This window comes from Copadichromis virginalis, linkage group LG7 (assembly GCF_057382275.1).
Source record: "Copadichromis virginalis isolate Kocher_CV1m ecotype Utaka linkage group LG7, C_Virginalis_male_GT1.1, whole genome shotgun sequence".
Classification (NCBI taxonomy): domain Eukaryota; kingdom Metazoa; phylum Chordata; class Actinopteri; order Cichliformes; family Cichlidae; genus Copadichromis; species Copadichromis virginalis.
Window position 1 is genome coordinate 50,472,044 of NC_140624.1, and position 24,135 is coordinate 50,496,178.

At 40.1% G+C, this 24,135-nt stretch overlaps 2 protein-coding genes across 3 annotated transcripts in view; one reads left to right on the forward strand and one right to left on the reverse strand.

Annotated features, from left to right (window-relative positions):
- Window positions 1-2,802: 2,802 nt before the first annotated feature.
- LOC146706014 (lysosome membrane protein 2-like) overlaps window positions 2,803-24,135 on the reverse strand; it is a 34,107-nt gene continuing 12,774 nt past the window's right edge. Inside the window, exons 2-13 of one of the 2 annotated variants that reach the window (XM_085463991.1) lie at window positions 16,253-16,410; window positions 14,586-14,733; window positions 14,212-14,403; window positions 13,972-14,063; window positions 13,347-13,466; window positions 9,805-9,983; window positions 7,843-7,961; window positions 7,666-7,739; window positions 7,521-7,572; window positions 6,431-6,583; window positions 6,245-6,286; window positions 2,803-5,937 (exon numbers count right to left, since the gene is read on the reverse strand). In XM_085463991.1, coding sequence (XP_085320117.1) covers window positions 5,827-5,937; window positions 6,245-6,286; window positions 6,431-6,583; window positions 7,521-7,572; window positions 7,666-7,739; window positions 7,843-7,961; window positions 9,805-9,983; window positions 13,347-13,466; window positions 13,972-14,063; window positions 14,212-14,403; window positions 14,586-14,733; window positions 16,253-16,410 — 1,440 coding nt within the window. In that variant the 3' untranslated portion in view covers window positions 2,803-5,826. The remainder of the gene's footprint in view (window positions 5,938-6,244; window positions 6,287-6,430; window positions 6,584-7,520; window positions 7,573-7,665; window positions 7,740-7,842; window positions 7,962-9,804; window positions 9,984-13,346; window positions 13,467-13,971; window positions 14,064-14,211; window positions 14,404-14,585; window positions 14,734-16,252; window positions 16,411-24,135) is intronic. The other variant, XM_085463992.1, reaches the window with a different exon arrangement.
- On the forward strand, window positions 19,341-20,860 carry LOC146706015 (uncharacterized). The gene is made up of 2 exons (XM_085465089.1): window positions 19,341-20,778; window positions 20,846-20,860. The coding sequence occupies exons 1-2, from the start codon at window positions 19,450-19,452 to the stop codon at window positions 20,858-20,860; spliced, it is 1,344 nt and encodes a 447-aa protein (XP_085321215.1). The 5' UTR covers window positions 19,341-19,449.

Here is a 24,135-nt window from a genome sequence, read left to right on the forward strand (position 1 = left end):
ATCCCTCGGGTGGGTTCCTCTGGGAAATTCGATTTCCAAAAAGCACATCACTGACAGAAGTTACAGTTACAGAATATTATATATATATATATATATATATATATATATATATATATATATATACACACACACACACACACATACACATACATATATAAATACAGAGACAAATATAAATAAAATATACGAAGGGGATAAATAGAATAAATAGGAATAAAAATAAAAATACAAGTGAATTGCACATTTCAAGTATTGAGGTCTATTGCACTGTTGACTATTTACAAAAAGTATTGCACAAGGTATTGTACAGTGAGGTGAAGAGGCACTACAGCTTAGTTGTTCCCCCCTCCTTTGTCCTCCTGTCTCCCCTCCCTCTCCCCTCCAGAGAAGAGTTAAACAGTTTGATGGCGTGTGGGACAAAGGAGTTTTTAAGTCTGTTAGTTCTTGTCTTGGGGAGAAGCAACCTGTCACTGAACAGACTCTTCTGGTTGTTAATGGCCGTGTGCAGAGGATGCCCAGCATTGTTCATAATGTCCAGCAGTTTCTTTAGTGTCCTTTTCTCTGCCACTGTCACCAGAGTGTCCAGCTTCATGCCGACCACAGAGCCAGCCTTCCTGATCAGTTTCTCTAGCCTGCATGAGTCCTTCTTTGCTGTGCTGCTCCCCCAGCACACCACAGCATAGAAAAGTACTCCAGCAACCACTGACTGGTAAAACATCCTCAGGAGCTTCCTGCAGATGTTAAAAGACCTCAGCCTCCTGAGGAAGTACAGTCGGCTTTGGGCTTTTTTATACAGGTGCTCTGTGTTGCATGACCATATATGTAAATAAAGAAATGACCTGCTTTGCAAGTATGATTATTACTGTGCAATACTGTACCAACATTATAAAATATATGTTATATAATTATATCGGTTTTTAAAAAAAAAAAAATTATTTTAGCTTTTTGCATTGTAATAGGAATCTTCCTTCTGGCTCAGAATGACCAGAACAGATACGTTTGGCAAATTCTCGACAGATTTTAAACCAGTGTGTCATTTACAGCTGTTTAAATCCTGGGAATCAAGTTTTGGGCACACTGCAGATTTATTTTCTACACATGCATGATGGAAATTAGCGCATTGCATCTCTATTTATTGAGATCTGGAGACTGTAGAGGCCATTTGAATACAATAAACTCTTTATGTTAAAAAAAATAGCTTGAAATCATTTGAGATTTGTGAGATGATGCATTGTTCTGCTGGAACCATCATAAAATAGGTACACTGTTAGAAGGGATGGACATGGTCAGCAGCAATACTCAGGTAGCCTGTCATGTTTAAACAATGCTCAATCGGTATTAAGAGGTGCCGAAATGTACCAAGAAGATATGCCCTGCAACACTACACCAGCACCACCAACAGCCTGCCCAGCTGATACAAGTCAGGATGTTTACAACAGCACCATTCAAATGTTTCAGCAGAAACTGAGACTGGCAAACATTTTCCAACCTTCTATTGTCCAATTTTGGTGAGCCTGTGTGAAGGGGTGGCATCGGTGTGGTCTTCTGCTGCAGATCTGCATTAAGGTTTGATGTGTTATGGGTTCAGAGATAATCTTCTCCTAAAAGCTGTCTGGGCATTCTCCTCTGACCTTTACAGCTCACTGGATATTTTTTAGACCTTTTTCTGTAAACCCTAAAAATACTTGTGTTGGAAAAATCCCAGTAGATCAACGGTTTCTGAAAAATTTAGACCAGCCCACATGGCACAAACAATCCTGCCTCATTCAAATTCACTTAAATCATCTTTCTTCCCAAGTCATCTTCATCTCTACATGCCTTTTTAAAAACGTTCAAATCACATGAGCCAATATTGTATATAAAGGTTTTAGAGCGACGTGTGCTCCCCTCCAGATGACATCTATTTCAGGGAAGGCCTTGTGTATTTCTGCAGGACAATGCAAAACCACATACTGCAGCGATTACAAAAGCATGGCTTAGTTGGAGAAGAGCCTGGGTGCTGAATTGTCCTGCCTGGAGTATAGATCTTTCACCTATAGAGAACATTTGGCACATCATTAAACGAAAAATGACCACAAACTCTTCAGTGGCTGGAAACCTATATCGGGTAAGAATGGGACCAAATTCCAACAACAAAACTCAAGAATCTCATAACCTCGAAGCCCAGACGTGCTTCAAACTGTTTTGAAAAGGAAAGGAGATGCTACATCAGGGTGAACACGTTGCTGTCCCAAATATTTTGAGACCTGTAGGAAACATCAAATTTGAAACGAGCTCATTTATTTATGCTCTGATGTGAATACAATGTTGGCTCATGTGATCTGAAAGTCTTTTAGTTTTCATTTTGTTCAAATTTAAAGAACATCCCAACTTTCTGCAATTTGGGTTTTACATAAAAAACAAACAAACCTTTTCTTTGTGGAAAACGTCCAATAACAGTCCAATAACTCATCTATATATGTTTAGCATAGCTGCAACTTTAAGCTGCATGTTTCATGTCTACCTTCAGGGATGCCAGCTGAAACATCTGCTAACTGATATTTGAAAAGGTGAAATTAAACATAATTCGAAGCAGCACAATTTTCTGGCTTTTCTGGGGACCGAGTTATATCATCACTATCTGGGCACAGCTCACTGTACAAAAGCCAAAAACTAGATCCAGTAATTTAAACAAAGAATGTCAGCGATGTACTTATTGTGATAATATTTTATTGCCAACTATCTCCCCGTCGCTTGGCGCAGAATCGGACTTCTTCACAAAAAAAGAAAGGAAATAAAAAGAGACAAACACCAGTCAACAAGACCTGTACTGAAACTACTTTTTATTTTTTGTATACAGAATAAAAACATTCAACATTTTCAAAACAAGTATGTGTTTTATGGCAGTAACAATACTTTCAGGAAACATCTACAATCAAAGTATGGCACTGCGTAGCTCAGCGAACAGTCCACTCATTGCTTTATGTGTTTTGGTTTTATCGACACAGCAAAATAATTTATTCTCTTTAGCCACAACTGTGTTTTTATACTGTATATTGTGTATTTTTCAAAGGGATTCAGATGAATCCTGTCTTTCATCTCCTTGTGAGTTTGTAACTCTTATATAAAACGCTGTGCACAAAGTTTCTAAAATGCAATCATTTTTTCCTTATTATAGTGTACGTGTTAAACACTTTACTAAAATCAAATGAATCCACTAATATCTGATATAGTCATTACGATTATCACAGCGCATATAAGCCTTTAATTAAAATGTTACATGAGCAGTAATAAAAGCCGGAATTCTGCAGCATTTTCCAGATCACATTATGACGGCACATTTTCATCACCAGCATCGAGTGAGAAAACTGTGACCCTGCACAACAACCTGCTAGTCAGGCAGAGAGTTTTCAAAGTGCAGTTTGACCCTACTGTTTGATATTAGAAATATCAAAAGGTTTTGTTATTTATTTAATTATTTTTTGGTAGCTGAAAGAAGAAGAAGGAAAAAAAGTCACGAGTAGATTTGTTGATATGGCACAGTGTTATGTTCACGCAACAAAAATCTTTAAAAGGAACAAGAAATCCAGTAACTTTAAAGACACTACTACAGCATCTAAAAGACATTTAAGTATATCACTTAGTCATAAACAGTTACACAGGGCAAAATACTGTCAACACATAAATTCTGTACTGTCTGAATCATGGTGTTACGACCCGGCTCAAAAGCCGCAACATAAAAAAGGAGACGAATACCAGAGTGTATGTAAAAAGAGGTTTATCTTAAAATGGACTATCAGGTTGGCTAAAATTGCTGGTGCCACCAAGGCAAAGACTAGTGAGCTCCCTGGGAAGCTTGCCTCAGGTATGCTTTTATCCACACCTGATTAGGTGTGGCCAATTAGCACCAGCTGAACACACTGAGCAGATTCGAGGCTGCAGAGGGACGTAACAATGGTTTCAACCAAAGAAATCTGCCGTGGTTAAGGCTTTAGAGCTTTATAAATATTTATAAAGTTCTTACATGAAATGTCTTTAATTCAAACATTTCTACAATGACACATTTAAAAAACAACAACACAAAAAACCATAAAGCAAGGTTGGTCTTACTTTACAAATTAAAATTTCCAAAATATACAGTGTTTTGTCCGATACTCATCCCCATCACACGCTGAGAGGAATGTAAGCAGTTCGTCACTTCTTACACTGTATGTATTTACAAACAAATGCCATACTCTGAAGATTCTCAGGTATGCTGGTTTTGTTAGATAACCCTCTATGCGCCATGGATGAGCAGAAAATATTATGTGACATTTTTTTGTAACATGAAATGCAAATGAGACATAGTAACACTGATTTATCATCCGGTATATTGTGCTTTCTCCTGCTTTAATAACTGCTTTACAGCTTCTAAGATGAGACCCCCTGAGAGTGAAATATAACACCCCAAAAAATCATTAGTTTAAGGATTTCATCACATTGCTCCCCAAATGACTTCGGTGCGCTTGTACAAGTAATCATTCCAAAAATCTGAAGTCTAAAGCAAGACAAATGAGTTTAGCCATAATGAAAGGAAGTTAACTATGTATGGAGGACCAAGACTGCCAAATTAAGAAAAAAAAATATCATAATTATGATTTAAATGCACTGTTGTGCCAAACATATTTGCTTTTCCAAATGAACCTCTATAAACTGTGTGTGAAGCTGGATTTAAAAAAATATGTGTTTTTATAACATGCTTAGTGCTATATTGCGCCAGTACAGAATATGACATTACTGGACTGGTTGCTGCTAATAGACTTACATTAGCTTATGTTAGCTAACTAGTGACACTCAGTAACTCAGCGGACAACAAGGACACTTAAAACAGTCTAATAAAGACAGTCTGGGAAAAGCAGTCTCTTTGGCTGCAACAATGAATGTTTCGTTAAAAAACAAAAACAACCAGAATATAATGTCCACTTTCACTCTCCATTCCTTAAGCAGTGAGTGGTTCTTTGTTGTTTGGCTAGTTGGGACCAAAACAGGAAATCTACATGTAACCCCAACCCACTCAAAAAACACAAAAATGCCAACAGAGAGATGAAATTAAATCTGATTGTAGATAAACAGAATAATTATGACAAATGTAAATAATATGGGAGGTCGGCAGGGGGTCGCTGACCAGTTTCTGGCCCGAGTGTGACTGAGGTGTCAATCACAACAACTCTACTATGGAGCCATAGTACAAAGGTAAATAATACAAAAGCAAACACAATCATTTACAAATGCATTGTAAATAATGTAATAAATTCCATTAACCTTAATTTACTCATTTTTTTCCATGTCTTCTTAATTTTGGCAGTTTTGATCCTCCGTCATTTAAAGGGTGTGATTGTTTTAGAACAGGGGTCCCCAATCCCAGTCCACGAGGGCCGGTGTCCCTGCAGGTTTTAGATCTCACCCAGGGTCAACACACCTGAATCACATGATTAGTTCATTACCAGGCCTCTGGAGAACTTCAGGACATGTTGAGAAGGTAATTTATCCATTTAAATCAGCTGTGATCAATCAAGGACACATCTAAAAGCAGGGACACCGGCCCTCGCGGACTGGGATTGGGGACCCCTGTTTTAGAACCACCACAGAGCACACTCGTCATCTCTGCTTACTGGATGACTGTTTACAACTATTTTTACATAATTAGCAGCAGCTAGAAGAAGCCACTGTTGTGTTCTAAACACTGTTTGTCTGGGAATAGAGTTTAGCGCTCTCTAAGGAAACCTAAGAGCATATAATACAAGACATCTGAGACTAAAAACATATCCTCTTCACCTGAGCCCTCTATGACAGACCCCTTGCACATCCTCAAGCTTCCACGTTAGCCTTAGGTGTCAGACCAATGTAGGTTCCATTCTGGGGATCCTCCTTCTCTTTATCATTAACTGGAGAGTAAGCGGTGTCGTCTTCAGCGGACGACTGTAGAGGGACATTAAGGACATAAAGCAGCATTACAAACTAATCAGGTCTTATTACAATTTGTAAAGTTATACCTGTAATGGAAAGTGGTTGCTTCCCCTTAATCATGCCATCTCACAACAATTAAAAAGGCAGTATTAATATGCAATGCATTAAGTGTACATTAGCAGAGTTATTTTAAGTCAGGTGAAACTGGTCTAGCTGTGCAATGAAAGATTAAATGAAAAAAGGCACTTAGGTGATAAATAATAACCAAAGTAAGACAAATGAATAAATAAAGCAGATAAAATAAAGCAGCAACACTTACAGCATAAAGAGGCTTGGTAAACACAATGCGCTTAACTTCATTCTTCCCAGGAACACACAGTGAGAAACACAAGCTCGGTGTTATTAGTGTGCAATTAAGCAACTCAATGAATTGTGCAAAAATTATGACTTATTAGGAGCAGGCAAATTGTAAGTTGTTAGGACTCAGCAAGAAGCAGTCTCATACCTTCTGTTTGCGAGCCCGGCACAGGAGGATGACAAAGACCATGAGCAGAATAACACCCAGTCCCACAATGACGAGAGGGAAGTTGGACACCAAATTGCTAATCAGCAGAAGCTTCTTTAATCTCTCTGAAGACGCATCGTCAATTTCCACGCTCTGTTTATTCAGAGAGAGAGAGAGTAAAAGATCCATCAGAGGAAGAGGGGAATTCAGCTGAGCATACAGAAGATGAAGAAACCAATCAGTACTAATGCATCAAGGCTGAAAATGTGGGAAAATCTAGCCAGGCTTTGACTTTTGGGAACCAAATCTACTTTTGATTATGTTGGCCTTGTCTAAATCTCTTGAAAAGAAATCCTTTTGAGACTGGATACACAGCTGAGAGATACATCCTTAGGGACTAGAAAAGCGCTATACAAATGCAGGCCATTACCATTACCATACATGTTCAGTGGAAAACACCAAATTTGCTTGGCAATGCCTAATTTGAATCAGCTGGGCTTCTTCTTATCTTAACTGGAAATCTGCACTAGTTGCTGTAATATCACCAGAAAAACACAACTTAATTGTGTTACTAAGCACTGTGTTTAGTGCTTAATCAATGCAAAACCCATCTGTCTGTCTTTTTCTAACTGCTCAATCAGTGTGAGGGGAGGAGTCCCGAGGGAGGAACCCATGCAGGCAAGCAAACATGCAAACTCCACACAGAAGAGCCCCAGCAGGCTGGTGGATTCTAAAACAGGACATTCTTGCTGTGAGGCCCATGTGAAAAAACACAAAGCTGTGTCTTTAGGGAGGTTATGGGGCAGGACTATTTCCTGGCTGGGAGACAGTTACTACTTGGACTCTCTGCTCATCGCACCCTTGTGCCAGTTACATTAGTTCAGAGCCAGGTCGCTTGTTTCCAGCTGTTTTCTATCTTTGCTCCAAGTCACACTCAGCTCAGTAAAGCTAAGCTGGACCGACATAATCATCTAACTCTCAGTAACACGTGTCTTTTTCAAAATGTTGACATACTGTTTAATTTCTTTATTGCACCTCATAATAAGGATCTAGGAGTTTCCTGTGTTTCAGCATGTGTAATATCACTTACCTCATTGAGGAACATTACAGGAAATACTGTTTCATTCAGGGATCTAGTGGTCCTGTTAAAAGTGCAGCAAAAAATATGGTTGGTAATCAAAAACAGCACCTACACGCATCCGTTTAAAACAACAACAGAAGTGTGTGTTACTCACGGGAATCCAGGGATTCGCTGCATCAAGATGTTCACCTGCGCTCTTTTGTGAGCGCGTACAATCACTCCAGTGGTCTGTCAGAAAATAATGTATATAAACATAGATACACTTCAGAACTCCACCACTAGGTGGCGTAGCAGTACATCTTAATGTTTGACCCTAAGCCTGAAGACTTACCGGGTTTAGGTCTAGAAAAGTTTGGTGATGCGTCCTTTCAGGTGACAGTCCTTCAATGGCAGCCACATATTTGTTATCTGCCAGGTAGAAATGAGGAAAGGAGGCAACCACTGGCGCACCTGAGAGAAGAAATGAAAAATGTTTAATAAGACTCGAGCTCCCGCACGCCTCTGCTGCAAGGCCATCATTTCACACTAAACTGACCCAATCTAGAAAAGGAGAAAGCCTCTTCTCTTCAAAAGAAGAGAGATCAGGATCTAGATCATGTTGTCCACTGCTTGGAAGGTTAGTGGCTCGAGCCCTGGCAGCTCCCATCTGCATGCCAAGACATCCTCGGGCAAAATTTTGAACCCTGAATTGAGCGTGACTGTCTCAATGCTATATAGATACGAGGCTTGTAGTATAAAGCACTTTGAGTGCTCAAGCAGAGTAGAAAAGTCACGTGCTGTTGTTCAGATCATGTTTTATGTCTCCTATGTAAAACCTTCGAACCTCTTTCACACGACTATGGCGAATCTACACACGTTAAGCAAAGCGCCACAAAGATGACATAACTGTTGCCATTAAAGCGGCAGCACAGAAAACATTTTAATGCCCCATTTCCTTCATGTTTGAAGTCTGATCTAATCAAGGCATGACAACAATAACAAAACAGATCAAAAGGCGAAGAAGGTGGTGAGATACGATCTGACAGGGACGCAACATGTTACTTGGGGTCCAAGAAAAACAAAAACAAACAATAAATCATCACAAATGGACAATAACCCCTGTTGTGTGAGCAATTAAAGGCGGCAGCTGATATCCAGATAAAATTTCTTGTTAGTCTTTCTGAGTTCCTTCCTTATATTGTCAATGGAGGACTTCACGTTCAAGCAAACACAAATGGTCCAACGGTGGAAAAACCATGTGTCCCCGCAGCAGCAGCGACAAAGCCAGACAGTTATGAGAGGAGGGGGGCAGTTAGAGGTGCTGATAAAGTGGGGCAGAGGTGAGAGTTTTCCTGCTCTCCTGTTTAGCAACAGACGTTTGACAAAAACATTGGACACACGCAGTCACCTGAGAGGCTGTTCACATGACAACTGGCAAGGTCAATGCGGGCGTGCTAACACACACACATACTGGTATACTTATAGAGGCCTTTATTTACTGCGCTTGTTCTTTAACTCCGGGCCATAAACACGCAATCAAATTTCTCTTTATGGCTAAACAACATTCAAAAATACTTTTACCTTTGAAGTGAACTGCAGTTGTTCCATTTGTTTTAGTGGACAACGAAAATCCTTTTGAGAACGCCAATCTGTGACGTCTGTTTTAATCTTTGGCACAGTTACATTATTCTGAAGCAAAGCACGGAGTTTTTCAAATGTATCGCTTCACAACAATAAAACCTTGACGTGAGAAAAAACAGGGCTCGACGTTCACTTGCTGGAATAACTCTGTGAAACTAGTTAGAAATGGCTGCATGCTGTGACAGAAAGGTGCAGTACGGGCCATCAACTGCATTGACCATGTAAAAAATTCCATATTTTTTACTTTAAATATGTAAAAGAAATGTTGAAACCACAAGTACTGTGATTTTACAGGATGGAAAGATGAGGCACAGCTGAGCTATGAACACTGAGGTAATGCCCGGTCATATTCAAGGGCAGAATCAGGTGACAGGGCTTACCGCCCACTCTGCTACTGGGTCAGTCATGTCAGATGACGCCTGAGGTGTGGGGAGAGCTGTGTCACATGGGTATTTTAGGGGGGTATTAGCATTACAAACAAAAGAAGGACTTTATTGATATCAGTGTAGTAGCCATTAGTATTTAATGGCTACTACATTGGACATTGAGTCTAAGCAAAGCTTTTGTGTCATTATTAAAGAAATTGGAGAAAAGAATAAAATGGGTTATGTTGGTGCTGAATCATGACCGATGCATGGAAAGTTTCTGAGAGAAACTGTGCTGCGTCGATTACCTTTCCGACAGGGGCTGACTTTAAGGACACCAGTTCCCAGGCACTCCTTTGGGGTGACGCAGAAACCCTCATTGTCCGGGTTCTCCTCTTTGCTGGCCAGGACAGAGGGTGGAGGTGTGAAGCGGTAGGCTGGGATCCCTTTCACCTCGACGTCTTTCTCAAACTCCATGTAGATGGTCCTGGAGAATAAAGCGAACAGTCACATTGCACAAAAACAATTAACTTCACTCAGAGCACAGCATTTCATAGTGACACATGACTGCTGGAACTTTGCTGGAAATTCTCAGCATGATCGAGTGTGAATGCTGAATACTTCAAACTAATATTTTTAAGGACTGTACCTTTGGTGAGGAACTTCATAACAAGCAATGCGATCATGAGAAATGTTCTGTTATGTTATTTAAGAAAGACTGTTTGAACTAAGTAAAAGAAAAAAAAACACTGCAGACTGACTTTCAGCAGAGACACAAAGAGGAAACCAGATGACTGACATTGATTTCAACAATATGCTAAAATCCTGCTGGGGCTCCTTCATCAGTAAATCTAGACTTGTAAGGGGAGCAGGGAAGACAAATAATATATTGTGGTGTTAACCTTCTGTTAGTACTGGGAGCAAAGACACTGTGAAATCTTTAAATGTGTGTGTGGTTTTTTTCCCAACATCCAAGAGAACTGAGAGCAGTTCATCCTTGCCCTGCATATCTGCAGCTTTGTCTTGTCGAGGGAATCCCAACCAGTCTTAGTGAGAACAAAGCACTCTATACAGTGTCTGCCAGCTGGTTGGGAGGGTGCAGCCCACCAATCGTGCAACAATACTGTACAGACCTTTCCCTTGACCTTCCTGGGAAAAGCCAAGTGAAAATCCTTGGCCTTATACTGCTAGGAATGAGAACTATTACAGTGTTACCATAGAAGAGCTCGACAGGGCAGTAGAAGGTCCTTAACCCATCAGCAGGACCAGTATCTGCTCCTTTGTGCACAGAGGAACGGGTTGCTACAAAATGACCTAGATTTTGAATGTCTTTGACCAAACATCAGAAACAGACTTCATGAGGGCAGTCTAAGGGCCTGAAATCCTCTAGTAGGCCCTGCGTTCATTGCCCAGCATTGTGGAGCCTGATTAGCATTTGCCATAGCATACCAGAATTGGCAGGTCTATCACAGGAGATCTGTGCTTTTCACAGATCACAGCAGGTGGAGGCATATCCATGGAGGTACATACAAACATCTACTGACCAGGCAATGCCATTAGGTGTCGGGATGAATCCTTGGAGCCACCACTCTGGTGCAGTGGTTCCTGGGTTCTTCCTTGTGAAAGACAATGTCCGATCTCATGTGCAGAGACTATGGAGGCAGGTCTTGAAGGTTGAAGAATTTGTTACCACTGACTGGACCCCAAGCTCACCTGATCTAAATCCCACAGAAAACTTCTGTGAGATTATGTTTCCATCCTACGCACCTCAGATTGCACAGGAGGTCAGTGACGCCCAGGTTCAGATCTAGGAGGACATCCCCCAGGGCACCATCTGTCATCTCATTAGGAGCACGCCCCGATGTTGTCAGGCTACTACTAAGTAAACCTCTGAGTTGCTGCGTAGTTGTACATAAGCTGTACATAATTTCTTTGCTTTCATTTTTAGGGTGTCTTTAAACTCAGCGCTCTGTAGGGTTCTTGCTCGTACGTAACTTCACCAAAATGTATTTGCGATGCAATTTTGTTTGAGTGACCACTAAATACAGAATGAAGGCTTTGAAAAAGTGTCACAGGGCTGGTTAAATTAAAATGATATGAGAGAGTCTATTATTTCTGTCATTTAATATTCGTGTATTTTTGACTTTCTTTTTTCAACATTTTTTAAATGAAATAAAACCCTCTAATGAAGTCAGTAATGATGATGAGCAAAAGGATGGTGAAGCTGGTATTCGAACAATGACACATGTTACCAATTCTTTTTCTTTGTAGCTCAGCTGCCAGTTTCTGGACCGAGAGGCCACCACCCGTTTAGCTCACAGATGGGAATTCTGCTGCTATGCAGTCCCAGGTGTTCTCTTTTAACTAAACATGCGTTTTAAACACAAAGTTATGTTAAGCGAGTGACTTATACATAGGGCTGAGGATCTGTGTGAAAGGTCGTCATGTATTAATGGAGCACTTCCACTTCAAATGATTGTAGTAAGTACAATAAAGGGGGGAGGGGGCGTATTCCCTTTAGTCACAGTTACACAGACGCCATAATGACACAACCAGGCCAAGAACAAGTAGGTGAAAGTGCTTTGTAAATATTTGGTGCAGGGGTTTTTGACACACGTCCAATCAAAGTCAAAGGTGCAACCATTCCACTCTGACTTTCCAGATTGTTTCCACGCTCAACAACATGAGGAAGACGTCCGAAACAGCTTGTGCTCTCTAAAGGACAAACTCTTGCTATGAAGACTAGGGAAGCAGCACGTCTGTTTTGCAACAAACAAGGTTTGGGATTAAATTTGGTACTCGTTGCAATTCTCAGCAGTCGTCAAACTGTCTCTAAAGACATTCTGGAAATCCTGGAGGAACCATAATAAATTTCCCCAAAAGCATTAGTTGAGAACATTTCTCACAAACACTTCCAAGAGGAAATACTTGTCCTGTGCTTAGCACAAAGTAACACTTACCATCAATCATCAAGCATTAAAAGCATTTTCTTTCTCTCTCTCTCTCTCTCCTTATTTTCTGTTATTCCACAATTGTCCTTGCATTCCCTCTCTCACCCTGTCCCTGATGTTCCAGACGGAAACTCTCCTAATAAGGAAGCCTTTTCATGGTGTTTTCTGGAAAATGCCACTTAAGTGTTTCAAACAGTCCTCGTGCTTTAAGCAGAAAAGTCAACAGCAAAGAGAGGTCACCCACTGAGCTGTTAGTAAGTGATCAGGATGTTAAAATAACATACCATGTGATCCACAGGCTGTGGACATTATTTCCATACTAGATGTGAAAGCCTCCACACTGGTCTGCTTGTCATGTACCAGAAATAGAACATGCAATCCCCATGTAAAATGTCCTAAATGGGACACCAAGTGTAAACAGATAGGGGCACACAGGTCCCCATGGTAACCACATTACATGTGTTTTACTGAAAAACTCTTTAATTGAAATAACACTTTATTTTTACCACATGACTAATAAAATTAACGTCAAAGCTGATGCCCTTTCCCTCCTTTGCCAGCTACAGTAATTTTTAGCTATAGCCAAGCTCCAAGAGCAGGAAAATAAAGTCAAAACTGCAGTTCCTCTAATGGCCACTTGAGGTTCTCTCCAAAAATTAGCTTTTCCCCACAGACTTGTGATAAAAAAAGACCAACTTTACAGGAAAAAAAACATGGTCACAGAATGGAATTTTTTTTTAAAAAGGTCTGGGTTTTGCTATGTATATAGTAGCTAAAAACTAAACTAAACATTAGTACAGAAAAAATAAAAACTGGTGCACAAAACTTCACCACAGTGGATAAAATGTGGTTGGCATACCACCAAAAGGGCTGGAGTGCACTGTGGTGATGAACCGTACCTGCACAGGTCTGGAGTAAAGATGTGAATGCGCTCATCCTTGTCAAGCAGGGGGTGGAAAGCACTTCCATCTGATCCAACGATGCTGTTGCTATAGTTAGATCTCCAGAAAGTCAACTCCCTACAAAACAACCAAAAAAGGCTTTTGGAATGTGCAGGCTTGTATTTAAAATCGAAAAAAAGAAAAGAAAAAAGAAAACAAATCTCATTTTCAAAATAATCCCGTCCAGTGAAAACAAATTTATCGTTTTCATCTTAATAACCATAAATTGCAGTGGTACGTTTTGATGATCAAATGTGTTTTTATCTGAAAGTCACGGTTAAAAAAAAAACACCCAGGAGCACAAGCGTAATTAGAGGCTCCAGGGGACCTAAGACAATAAAACTGGATAAGAAGGTTCAGTAAAGGCCATTTTTAAGGCATCAGGATATCCTGCTCTGTGCTCTGTGTTAAGGGCAAAGATCAGGATGAAGGCAGGCAGACAGTATCTCTATTACTGCCAAAAAAAGTAGAAAAAAAAGGATTTCACAGGCTTGTTAATACAAAGGTTACCCAATAAAATTTCATCACTCTGGATGAAGACAGAGAGGGAGAGTGTGTTTGCGTGAGACTGTATCAGCACTACCTTTGGCCTTTCCATGTTTCGATCCGGCCATAATCCATGTAGTTCTGCTCTCCAGTGTGGTAGATAAATTCACCGTCGTTGCTTCCATTTTTCTAAATAAAAAAAACAAACAAACATTCAAAACGTGTTTTTCAAATGTTATTTCTGGAGAAACAAAAAATCTTCAAGACTTCATGGAGGATCTGCTCTGACAACTTTCTTTTCATAGCTTTATATTACTTGTAAAGAGCTGTTACATGCCTTGTACATGAGTCCAAACACCGTCTCCACCTCAGGTTTGGTGCCAGCAACGCGAACCAGCAGAGGATCTTTGTAGCCCCAAAGCAGTTCATCCACAGTGCGTGTAGTGAACAGATCACTCTTGAGAGAGTTCATCCAGATTGAAACCATGGAGGCCTTCCAGAAACTATCTTTCACATTGTTCATGACAGCCTGGAGACAGGAACGGAAGCAGTTGTGAGGAAAAAAAATTTGAACTAATAATACGGGATAAGGTGGACAATGAGATGGAAATGAGGACACAATAAACAATGTTCAGTAACAAAGAGAACATAAAGTCCTCTTTAACCCACTTGGATTTCCACTTTCCTCTACTTTTTCAGTTCATGACTCACCCAGGCAGGGATGTTGACAGTGGTGATGTTATCCTCAGCTGGATCACCCACAGATTTCTCCCTCAGGAACACAAAGCTTTTCGTGTTATACGCGGAGACCATTTTGCCATTTGCCACCATACTTACGTTGTCCTTGTACCTGTACTCCCTGTGCAAACGCAGGAAAAGAGTGTCATTTAAAATCCCCAAACGCAGACCACATAAACGTAGCACTGCATTTGTATTTTAGCACAACATTGCAACCATTCATCCATCCCTGCATCCATTCTCTTCCACTTATCAGGGTCGTGGAGGGTACTGGAGCCTATTGTAGCTATCATAGGGCGAGAAGCCCTATGATAGCTACAATGTTGGCTGTTGCAACGTTTCCGGTGCTTTAGCAGTTATCATCATTTAGGGCTTAATTGAGTGCAGGATTTTGATGACTAGTGATTAAAAACTAGCAACCCACACAAAAAAATTAAAAAGGCCTCCTGAGGAAAAGACAAGACGAAAGTAATATATATCGCAAAGAGGAAGCAGAAAAGCAGAAGGCCACATGACACAGCCTGAGAGTTATGACCTGTGGCCCAGCTTAGAAAACCTAAGCAAAAATTCAACATGCACAGTATATGGCAACACAGTAGTAGTGGTATTATATATATTTAATATGTTTTATACTATCACAATTGCCAAATTTTACAGCATTAATAAACCATGTTTATAGCCAGAAAAAATAAGCCTTTATAGAAGTGCCTAAAAATCTGAATTCAAACTGTAGCCCTCCAGATGGCGATAGCTGTAATTGCAAAAAGATTTACAGTCCCAGATAAGACAAACCTCTATAAACACTTTCATGGTAAGGTTACGGACTCACACAATCATTTTGAATAATACAGAATACTAGGGGTGCAACGATACACAAAATTCACGGTTAGGTTAGGTACTTTGGTGTCACGGTTCGATATTTTTTCGATATAGAAAAAAAATGTTTACGCCTTTTTAATTTGTCATTTATTAAAATTATAAATATATATTTTAACTCAAAAGTACAGTTTTTAAATTTAATGTTGCTGAAACAACAAAGTAATAAAAAAAATTAATCTATCTGATCGAGAAATCACTCATCTTTGGAAAAGAGAGTTTATTACAGAGAAATGGCTCTTTCCAAATTAAAAGCTATACTATACGCTTCTTCTGGGGTATACTCTCAGCAGCATATTAAACATATCAGGTCCCCATAAGGAGAATCACGTGCTAACAGCTGTCTAACTCGGGTAAAGTTTGTAGCATGCGTGCTTGTTGTTTTTGTCTGCTTCCACTTGTCTTTGCACTAGAATGATGTCGGCGTAAATGTGCAGTCATATTCATTTTGTTCCCACTAGTGCTGTCAGCGTTAATCTGAAATGACGTTAACGCCACAACACGGAAAATCTCCGTTAACGAAAAATCTCCGTTTTCAAAAATACCCGTGTACGTGTGGACGTAGCCTGAGTCAAAAAGGTACTTGTCATGTCCCCGTGGCTACATCCATCTTTTATTTACAGTCTCTACCCAGAGCACATTTACCAGATTGTGTGATTTCAGTGATTTCTTAGAAGACTTTTTTTTTTTACACTCACCATAAACATCTGTTTGCTAACATTCATGTCAACAAGAAGTTGACAAGTTCTGCTCCTGCTTCTTACCTGTACGTATAGGGTCCAATCTGTTTAACTTCTGGCTTTGTCCCTGCAAGAAACTCTTTTGGATTGGTCATATTGAAGAAGTAAAACTGCATGTAGACAGGAGGGGGAGGTTTTTTCCATGAGTCAAACACGCGGCTGCCCTCTACCAACACAATCTCCTGTTGAGACATTAGAAACACTTTTTAGTTGAAAACTCATCATCATATATAATTCAAACTCACAAATATGGTTGTGAAAAGCAAATCTTTTGGGAGTAATTAATATAAAAACGCTGACTGCACATTTTACATACTGCATTAAAACATTTTTCTATTCAATATGGAGTTTGACATCATTTTTTTTTATGTGGTTTTCAGGTGATTTCCTGCACAAAGTGGAAACTTTTGCAACAGCCAACACATTTTGAACATGAAGTTTCCACAATGTGCTCCTAGTAAAAACAAATAGTAACAACAAATCATCCGTAGGGGGTCGTGGAGGGGAGATGCTGTCTGAGCGGCAAAAACAAGAACACTGACTGCACACATGAATGGTATGAGGGGAGGCCCTTCCACTGCTCCAATTGTTAGCGGTTGCCTGTGGCAACAGGCAGTTGGGGGAGAGCCGCTAACCGATCATGTGATGCAGAAAGCTGGATGCACACTGTTTATGCAGAACTCCAGCCTTAATGAACTGAGCCACATTCCTCAGTACTGAGCCCTTATGAGGCCCTGGAGGTGGAACACAGGCAACTATCCTGCTTCATTCTCACAGCAAACGTCATTGCCTGCGGACAGGAACATTTTGAGATACATTTTGATACATTTTGAGATACTGGCAAAGAAAGAGGCAAAAAACTGAAGGCTCTGAGAGGATTAGCATTTCTTTCAAGAGAACATTAAGAGAAAATCTCACTCTGGCCTAATTGTGTCAGATTTATCTTAAAGTTAATAGCTGGAGAAATAGGTCCAGAACTGCTCGATGCTTTAGGGGAATACTCACCCCCTCTTACTCCTCCCCCCTCTTCCTCTGCGGTCCCCTCTACTTGATCAGAGACAAAGGTTTAGCTGAGTGGCCAAGGACAATAAAGCTGTCACCTTAGATTGAGGAAGGGAGAGCGTGGTCTTTCTGTGATCTTATTTCATGCTTTGAACAATCAATAGGGTAAACCTCCCAGCATGGCACTTAAAATACATGGAAAACAGGAACAGAAAAAACCCTCTTATCTCAGTATCTACCACTGCTTTCCTTACACCACTCCCCATATGAAAACACATGCAGCAGGTGATTACATAAATACACTTAAAGCTAGTGCTTTGATGTGCAGACATTCACATACATAGATGTGAACAACACTGGGCACAGCAAGAGGCCACAGTATTCATTAAGTCCTCCAGTCATGGTGCACAGGCTTTGTAGGCTCTAAATGGGTTTGCCTCAGTAGTGGTTAAAAGATTCAACAAAGCCAAACAAAGAACTGTAGACCAGCCCTGATATTATTTAAACCATCGAGACTATATCAAGGTCCATTTAGTTTTCTATTGTCCATAAAACCCACTTGCAATCAAACTGCAGAAGTGAAGAATTATGGTTTGGCACAAACACAACCAAAGGATGGAAGTTTGACTTTGGGACAATCCTGCAACTTAAATCTTAGTATAATGATTTCAGTATATGTGTGTATACATATCTATATATTTTCTTCTGAATGGGTGGGCCAATCTGAGCAAAACTTTGCACAGTAGTGATGGGATTTCCAGCTCTTTTTAGAGAACCGGCTCTTTCGGCTTGGCTCACTAAAAAGAGCCGGCTCTTTCGGCTCTGAACCGGCTCTTCAGGTTGTTTTGTTGCTTTAATTAATTTATTAGTAACAATAATATAAAATTATGCACAAAAGGAATTACTAATGTAAAAAAAGAAAGTGGTTTTATTTATATATGTTTATATATAAATATATGCGGTGGCCCCTAGAGACAAAGCACGTACAAACTCCAAAAAGCACATACAAACTCCAAAACACATTACTAGCATGAACTGAACTTCCAAAACAGAGCTACCTAGATCACTTAAATTACACAATTAAAAGCATGAAAGCATATGTGTATTGTTTGTGTATTTATACACAAGCATTCATATATAGTCAAATAATAAAAATAAAAAAAAGTTCATTTACCTGTTATTACCACACACCAAATCCGGTCGTTGGTACTTGCTGGCTTGTGTAGCCACTAGGTAACAAACGCTCAACACTGCGCCCAGCATCCTGGAGCACTTCTGTTGTCTTTTGTACGTGTTTTAGTTTTTATGTGCTTCTGAGTTTTTACGTGTGTTGGAGCTATTTGTTCTTTATTTTTGTTTTTGTTCTTATTTTTGAAATTAGTTAAAGTTTGTTGTTAGTTTACTTATATTTTGGGGTTTATTTGTCGGTTAATATTTTGTTTTAAATGATTTGTTTTGTTTGTTGTTATTTTGTTAAATTAGTCAGTAAGAGCTGTAGGGCCATTTTGTTTCTATAAATAAAGAGACTGGTATAGGACCAGCATGCATTGGGGTGGGCCTATGGTTTTTTACCAGAGCAGGAGAAGCAGTAGGAAGGATCTTGTTATTGCTTGCCAAATGGATAAATAAACCAAAACCAAAACTCTCAACTAAAAGGTTTGGACAATGGACTTCTTTTGCCTGCGTACGAAATATTACCTCAGTGCAGCAGTGGCTTGTGGACTTTAAGTTGTGGGACGTTTGATCATACAAAAGTAAAGGAATTGCCACTACACAAAGTAAAAAACCTTCCCGTGGACAAAGGAATAATCCTTCATTAATGGATATAAGGATTTCAATGATCACCGTCGAACTCGAATAAAAGTTATTGGATCGTCTGGTGAGTAATCCAGACGGATTTGATGTTGAAGCCTGGATCAACATGTCACTCGTTCGTCAAAGCTGGTGAGTGATAATATTGTTTAAGCCGTAAAGGAAAACGGTGAAACTATTGGAGTTTAAAGACATAATTTCACTACAAAGACTGATGAACTGAGTTTTGACGTACTAAATTGGTGCATAATTGGATCGCTAATTGAAACATGCCAACGCCCTCTGTGGAAATGTTTGTCCGCTGCAAAAGGCAGGTAAATGGATGTCATGTTTGTACTTTAGGCTATGGACTCTCAGTGTGCTGTGCATCTTTATAAAGTTTGAAATAATCCAAGAGGACAATAAAAATGTCGGATATTAAGAGTAAACGAGAGGATGACACTGAGATGCAAGCAGAGAAAAGAAGCGTTAAATTTACGCCAAAAGGTTTGGATTTGTATATAAAGACATGCCAAGAAAAGCGCAGTTCAATGTGTAAGCAAGCATCTAAGTACATGGGGAAAATTTCCGCTTTAATGACCTCACATGAAAACGTTAAGGAAGTGTCTTCTGAATTTGGGAAGTTTATTAAATGCTATCAAGATGCAAACGCTTTGCAAGAATCCTTTTTAAGTTTGCCACTGCCAGAAGATGAAGTGAAAAGGCAAGTTGCACATTTTCAGTCGAAGGTGACAGCATTCTCTGTTTTTATGGACAAAGTAAAGGTTTGGTTGCAGGAGGCGGGCGAGCCGTATACTGAACAAAACAATACTGTTCGCAATGATAAAGCTGTTGAAAGTTTGGATGAAATAAAACCTGAAGACAGTGTCTCTAATATCTCAAGTGTAAAACCACCTTCAAAAACCTTGTCACAGCAAAGTCGAATTTCATCAACATCTTCCGCATGCATTAAAGCTGCGGCTGACAAGGCAGCGCTCATGGAGCGACTGGCTGCATTAAAGAAAAAACATTCTATCGAAGCGCAAGAGGAAAAACTGAGAAAAGAAAAGGAGAAACTGAGAAAAGAAAAGGAGACATTATCCTTGGAAACAGAGCTGGCAGTCACTAATGCAAAGCTTCGTGTCTTAAAAATAAATTCAGTTTGTAGCTCTGAGCATTCTGATGGAATGAACTCTTATTTTGAAAGAGGGCACGTACAAGAAGCGCCTAGTTTAAATCCTTGTGCCGATACATTTGTTCCAACATCAAGAGATTACTCTGGTATAAATTCTGCATCTGAATCACAAGTAATCGTACCTAGACAAAGTCAAACCCAACATCAGGTTGATGATTCAGCTCAAGTGACGCAGCAAACACAGCCTCAGTCTCCTACTTTGACTGGGAATTGCACGAAGGAGATTGTAAATATTATGCAAAAACAAAATGACATCACTACTTTGCTTGTAAAACAAAACTTATCTTCTGTCCTCCCCGCCAGAAACATCCCTGTGTTTGATGGAGACCCTTTACAGTACAGATCATTTATGAATGCCTTTGAAAATGGAGTGGAAGCTAAAACTGATAACTGGAGCGACTGTTTGCATTTTTTAGAGCAGTTCACTAGGGGGCAGCCTAGAGATTTGGTGCATAGTTGTCAGCATTTACCACCTGAGCAGGGCTATTCCACAGCCAAAGATCTTCTTGAAGAACATTTTGGGAACGAAAATAAAATTGCCTCTGCATATATGGAGAGGATTGTGAGTTGGGTACCTATTAAAAGTGAGGATGTGAAAGGTCTACAGTCATTCTCTCTTTTTCTTCAAGGATGTTCGAATCTAATGCAGCAAGTTGTTTATATGAAGGAGTTGGATTTGCCCTCAAATATGAGAATGGTTGTTATGAAACTTCCATACAAATTGAGGGAAAAATGGAGAGTTGTTGCCTATGAACTGCAGGAACAAAATGGTTACAGAGCAGTATTCACTGATCTGGTTACCTTTATAATAAAACAGGTAAAAGTAGCATCAGATCCAGTGTTTGGCAACATACAAGACTCACAATCTGGAAGCAGCTTTAAAGCTTCAAGTTCTACCAAGCAAAGAAAAAAGGGAAGTAGTTTTGCCACTAATGTCAGTACAGTGCCAGGAATCAAAACTCAATCAACTGGAAGCAGAACAACTTCCGCCGTTCTGCATAGTTGTTTGTTTTGTTCACACAGCAACCATTTACTAGAGAATTGTAAGCAGTTTAAAGCTAAAACGCATCAGGATAAGTTGACTTTTATCAAGGAAAGGGGAATTTGTTTTGGTTGTTTAAAAGTTGGTCACACAAGCAAAGACTGTAGGAGTCGTTTGGATTGCTACCCAGGGGTTCTTCATATAGAGCGAAAGGATCCAGGTGCGTCTTCGGAACAAACTCAACAGAGGACAAACTCTAATGTCAACTTTTCAACTGCAACCACTCAGACATGTGGGTATATTGGGGCTGGTCATGAAGTTGATGCAATTTTTTCTATAGTTCCAGTTCAAGTTAAGAGCCAAAAGAGTAATAAAATTGTGCAAACTTATGCGTTTTTGGATCCTGGAAGTTCAGGTACATTCTGTACAGAAACTTTGGCAAAAAGGCTGAATGTAAAAGGTAAAAAGACCAATATCTTTTTGAGAACAATGAGTCAAGATAAGATTGTTAGTACACAAGTTCTGTCTGGTTTGGAAGTGTCTGGTTTGGAAGCAAATGATTTCATGCCATTGCCAGATGTTTTGACTCAAAAGACTATGCCAGTTTCTACAGTTAATATTCCCCAGCAAAGCGACATCGATCAGTGGCCTCATCTTAAACCTGTTAAACTGTACAACGTTAATGCAGATGTGGAGCTACTGATAGGCACTGATGCTTCCAATGTTTTGGAGCCATGGAAGGTGATAAACAGTGTGGGGGGTGGACCTTATGCTGTAAAAACAAAAGTTGGCTGGGTCATAAATGGTCCCCTGCGCACTGGAAGTAACAGTGGAAATAAAACCAACTGCACTGCTGTAACAGCCAATAGGATTTCTGTTGAGCGTCTTGAAGACATGTTGATTAAACAGTACAATCATGATTTTAATGAAAGATCATCAGAGGAGCAGACTGAAATGTCTAGAGAGGATCTGTGTTTCATGGATATTGTTAGTAGTTCAATAAAGCTTATTGGAAATCATTATCACATTGATTTGCCTTTCAGGAGAGAAGGTTCCAGTTTGCCAAATAACCTCTGTGTCGCGGAGCAGCGTCTCCAGAGTCTCAGACGGAGATTCGAAAAGGATACTCATTATAAGGATGAATACACTAAATGTGTAAACAACATGCTTGAACGAGGATATGCCGAGTTTGTGCCTGTAGATGAGTTGCACAAAGATGATGGAAAGGTGTGGTACATCCCTCATCATGGAGTGTATCATCCCACAAAGGGCAAATTAAGAGTTGTATTTGACTGTGGAACAACTTATAAAGGAGCATCATTGAACAGTCAGCTTCTACAGGGACCTGATCTCACAAACTCGCTGGTTGGGGTTCTGATCAGATTTAGACAAGAGCCTGTTGCATTAATGGCGGACATTGATTCCATGTTTCACCAAGTTCACGTCTCAGAAAAACATGTCAACTTTCTCCGTTTCCTGTGGTGGCAACATGGCAACACTTCAAGGTCTGCACAGGAATGCAGGATGAAAGTGCATTTGTTTGGAGCTGTATCTTCGCCAAGTTGTGCAAATTATGCTCTACAGAGAACTGCAGATGATAATGCACAACAGTTTCCAGCTGAAGTGGTTGATACAGTCAAAAGAAACTTTTATGTGGATGATTGTTTGAAATCTGTTGCTTCAGAAGAGGAGGCAGTGCACATGGTGAAGAGGCTGACAGATATCTGCGCTAAAGGAGGATTTAAGCTTTCAAAATGGATCAGCAACAGTCGCACAGTGCTCATGTCAATCCCAGAGGAAAGAAGAGCAAAGGAAATTAAGGATCTGGATTTGGACACAGATCAACTTCCAGTTGAGAGAGCACTGGGTTTACAGTGGTGCATAGCAACAGACAAGTTCCAGTTCAGAACCTCCCTGCAGGACCGTCCAACAACCAGAAGGGGAATTTTGTCGGTGGTCAGCTCACTGTATGATCCTTTGGGAATCTTGTCTCCCTTCAGTATGCCAGCTAAACTGTTGCTACAAGAGCTTTGCCAACAAAATTTGAAGTGGGATGAAGTTATTCCCCACTCTCTTTCCCAGCGGTGGCGTGATTGGCTGGAGGATCTCCAGCTGATTTCAAAGTTTAAAGTGGAACGTTGCATTAAACCAAATTGCTTTGGAAGACCAGATAGGGCACAACTTCATCATTTTTCTGATGCAAGTCAAGATGGGTATGGAACGGTGTCATATTTAAAGTTGGAAAAGAATAACGTCACGCATGTTGCTTTTATCCTGGGAAAGGCTAGAGTTGCTCCTCTCAAGCAAACTACAATTCCCAGGTTGGAATTGACGGCTGCAGTTCTTGCAGTTCGGGTGGACAGGCTTCTGCAAAAGGAGCTGCAAGTCAGGTTGGAAAAATCAGTTTTTTGGACTGATAGCACAACAGTACTGAAATACATCTCCAATGAAACCAGAAGATTCAATACTTTTGTTGCAAACAGAATTGCTGTTATTCGGGAAGCAACAGATGTGAATCAGTGGAGATACGTTTCTTCTAAGGAGAATCCTGCAGATGACGCATCCAGAGGTATGAGAGCTGGGGATCTCCTCAAATGTAGGAGATGGATAAAAGGGCCAGAATTTCTCTATGAGTCAGAAAAGGAATGGCCTAAACTGGATGTGGAGTACAGTGTAATTTCTGCAGATGACCCAGAGGTCAAAAGGGACCTGACAATGAATGCCATTGTGAGAGAATTACAAAATCCTACCAGCTATTTTATCCTCTACTTCTCGTCTTGGGCAAAACTTAAAATCTCTGTAGCCTGGCTTTTAAAGATGAAAGAGGTCTTGGTGTTGTTGGCACAGAAGAGGAAAGAGTTGCTTGCTGCAGGTTTGAATAAGAATGATCCGGAAGGTCAGAAAGAAGTGGAGATAAGAATGGAAAGATTTAAGACC

Coding starts and splice junctions, on each gene's coding strand:
- LOC146706015 (XM_085465089.1), top strand. CDS start 19,450: ATGTCGGATATTAAGAGTAAACGAGAGGATGACACTGAGATGCAAGCA.